This window comes from Nestor notabilis, unplaced genomic scaffold, assembly GCF_000696875.1.
Source record: "Nestor notabilis isolate BGI_N333 unplaced genomic scaffold, ASM69687v1 scaffold16003, whole genome shotgun sequence".
NCBI classification, from domain to species: domain Eukaryota; kingdom Metazoa; phylum Chordata; class Aves; order Psittaciformes; family Psittacidae; genus Nestor; species Nestor notabilis.
This window is the reverse complement of record NW_009920714.1, coordinates 1-1,129: the sequence shown is the minus strand read 5'-3', so window position 1 is coordinate 1,129 and position 1,129 is coordinate 1. Positions and strand designations below refer to the sequence as shown.

The 1,129-nt window shown below is 46.4% G+C and overlaps 1 protein-coding gene across 1 annotated transcript in view; it reads right to left on the bottom strand.

Moving 5' to 3' along the window:
* The window catches only part of POLH (polymerase (DNA directed), eta), a gene marked incomplete at its 5' end in the record, with an annotated part of 8,811 nt that extends 7,691 nt beyond the window's left edge, over positions 1-1,120 (bottom strand). The window contains one exon of the mRNA XM_010010821.1: positions 998-1,120. Coding sequence (XP_010009123.1) covers positions 998-1,120 — 123 coding nt within the window. The remainder of the gene's footprint in view (positions 1-997) is intronic.
* Positions 1,121-1,129: the final 9 nt, after the last annotated feature.

Here is a 1,129-nt window from a genome sequence, read left to right as displayed (position 1 = left end):
GGAAAGCTGCTAGGGATAGCAGGGATGTTCTGTGCTAATCTTGATTAAAGAGAGCAAAAAGGCAAACTGAAAAGCCCTTCCACTGGAAATTTCCACCAGTACTCTTCCTCGGTTAGCTCACTTCTGCCTCACAGTCTGTTTTAATTTCAAGGTGAGCCAATGCAGAACTAGCTGCACTACCTCTGTACAGCTGGTAATTGTTCCAGTTGTTCCTGCAGCAGTCTAAGATGAAATTTAGCTTCCTTAAGTTCCAAAGCATCCATTTAGTCTTTATCCTTCTATTTTTTTAGTCAGAGTCTGTACTGTTAAAAGTCAACATCTGTACAAATAAGCCCATTTTGCAAAGAATGAAAGGAGTGCGAAGTGCTGCCAGTATTTCACCCAGCAGGAAACCCTCTGTAGCTGCAGCACCAAAGTCCGTTTGTTTCTGCAGCTGCTGACATGCACCAAGTGCTCATGCAGCTGCTCTCAGCAGCTGGGTGAGCATCACCCAAAGCACAGCCAGCAGGGGTAAAAGCTGATGGACCAGAAAGAGGAAGAGCAACCCCTCACCTCAGTGCCCCAAACTGGTGGTGTTCTTCGCCCAAGCTGCTGGGAATTTGTGTCATTAAAAACCATTCCCTGGCTACAGCCACTGTTGCTTAAAACTAAGGTACAGGTTTCCTCCTTTAAGCTCTCATTTTTTCCTGAAGAAAACCCTCCTGGGGGACTTAAAACCTTCTTCTTCTAAGTGAAGTAATTCATTAGGGTACACCAGGAATCCAGACAGTAAATTGATTGAGTGCTGACTGCATAGGCCACATCTCTGGGAAAGAAATTCTTCCCCTTCCTGGATGTCCTATAATTTCCCCAAAGGTGTGCTCACACATGGCTGCACTCCCCACTCAGCTCATCTTCTACACGAGACTTGGCAGAGCGCATAGGAGAGTGTCTACAGAGTGTCTACATTCTGACTCTGCTCCTCAGAAGAAGTAAGGCTGATACGTTACACACATACCTTGTTGTGTGAAATTCCCGCTGAACACCTGAATCCAGTGGCTGCTTCTACAGCCACCCTCACTTCCTCCACAATTACTGCACCCATGGTCAGCAGCAGGTCAGGACAATCAGGGTTATCAAACGAGAGCAT